This window comes from Vulpes lagopus, chromosome 11 (assembly GCF_018345385.1).
Source record: "Vulpes lagopus strain Blue_001 chromosome 11, ASM1834538v1, whole genome shotgun sequence".
NCBI classification, from domain to species: Eukaryota; Metazoa; Chordata; class Mammalia; order Carnivora; family Canidae; genus Vulpes; species Vulpes lagopus.
The window spans coordinates 64,650,856-64,652,571 of record NC_054834.1 but is presented as its reverse complement, the minus strand read 5'-3'; the positions used below and the strand labels follow the sequence as shown (position 1 = coordinate 64,652,571).

The following is a 1,716-nucleotide window of genomic DNA, read 5'->3' as shown; positions in this document are numbered from 1 at the left end:
CCCTTTTCCCCAGAGGGAAAAGGAGAGGGAGAATCACTGAGCAAGGACCCTAGGATCATGACCTGAGCAAAAGGCAGGCATTTAACTGACTGAGCCACCGAGAGGCCCCAACCAGGTTTATATTTTTCAAAACTCTCTCTGCTGTTAGTGGCAATGAACAGCTTATTTCTCTCACCTTTCAGAAAGAATCTCCCTTAATGGGAAACATGATGTCTTAGCATGACCATCACTTGCCAACAAAACTCCGTTGTTTCCCCAATTTCCTCATGGCATTTTTCACCTCTGAATTCCTCAGGGTGTAGATCGAGGGATTTAACATGGGTGTGATGATGGAATCAGACACAGCCATTGCCTTGTCAATGGGGTAGGTGGCCACAGGCCGCACGTACAGGAAAATGCATGGCACAAAGAACAAGACAACCACGGTGAGGTGGGAGCCACAGGTGGAGAGGGCTTTGCGCCGCCCTTCAGAGCTGCAAGACTTCAGAGAGCAGAGGATGACCACGTAGGAGGCAATGAGAATAAGGAAGATGGTCATACACATCACCCCACTGTTGAGGATGACTAGGAGACCCAGGGTGTGGGTGTCCATGCAGGCCAGTTTCAACAAGGGAAACAAATCGCATATAAAATGATCAGTGACATTGGGGCCACAGAAGGGTATTTGATACATGAAGAGAAGCTGTATTGCTGCATGGATAAATCTCCCCACCCAGGCCCCTCCCAGCAGCAGGCAGCACATCCGAGGGCTCATGATGGTCGAGTAGTGCAGGGGCTTACAGATGGCCACGTAGCGGTCATAGGCCATCACAATGAGAAGGATGATCCCCACACCACCAAAGAAATGCTCTGCCAAGAGCTGGGTCACGCAACCTTCAAAGGAGATGACAGTGCTCTTGGAGAGGGAGTCCACAATCATCTTGGGGGCAATGACAGAAGAGTAGGTAACATCCAAAAGGGATAAGAAAGTAAGGAAAAAATACATAGGTGATCTCAGACTCTGACTTGTGATCACAGTTACCACAATTAAAAGGTTTCCCCAAACCGTGGACACATACATGATTAGAAACACAGCAGAGAGCATTTTCCGCAGCTCTGGGTTCTCTGTAATGCCCAAAAGAATGAATTCAGTCACATTTTTTGGATTCTCCATATATTAGGTGCTGATACGGGTTCCAGTGGAGATCTGAAAAACCTAAAAAAGCAACAAGTGCTATTTAAGTAATGATTATTTGGCCTCATGTCTTTCCAGGACCTCACAGACTGTGTTATTCATTTTTATTCATTTCTTCACCATTAAATCATTTTGATCTTAATGATATATTAAATAAAGAGTTTAAAGCTTTTTTTTTTTAATTTTTATTTATTTTTGATAGTCACAGAGAGAGAGAGAGGCAGAGACATAGGCAGAGGGAGAAGCAGGCTCCATGCACCGGGAGCCCGACGTGGGATTCGATCCCGGGTCTCCAGGATCGCGCCCTGGGCCAAAGGCAGGCGCTAAACCGCTGCGCCACCCAGGGATCCCTAAATAAAGAGTTTAAAAGGTAGACACTTCATTAATGCTAGCTTCTCCCAGGACATTTCTCCTGTTTCTTTTAATTGTTCTTCCAAGTGAAATACAGTTTTCCTTCCTTTATTAATATTATTTGCTAACTTTTTTGAGCACCTACCCTACTCTGAGTGCTGGAATAATCCTATGAGTGCCTTCTTTTTTTT

The 1,716-nt window shown here is 45.3% G+C and overlaps 1 protein-coding gene across 1 annotated transcript; it reads right to left on the bottom strand.

Moving 5' to 3' along the window:
• Positions 1-226: 226 nt before the first annotated feature.
• LOC121471634 (olfactory receptor 4C6-like) lies at positions 227-1,153 on the bottom strand. The gene has a single exon (XM_041722421.1). The coding sequence runs from the start codon at positions 1,151-1,153 to the stop codon at positions 227-229; it is 927 nt and encodes a 308-aa protein (XP_041578355.1).
• Between the last annotated feature and the right edge of the window lie 563 nt (positions 1,154-1,716).

Coding starts and splice junctions, on each gene's coding strand:
- LOC121471634 (XM_041722421.1), bottom strand. CDS start 1,153: ATGGAGAATCCAAAAAATGTGACTGAATTCATTCTTTTGGGCATTACA.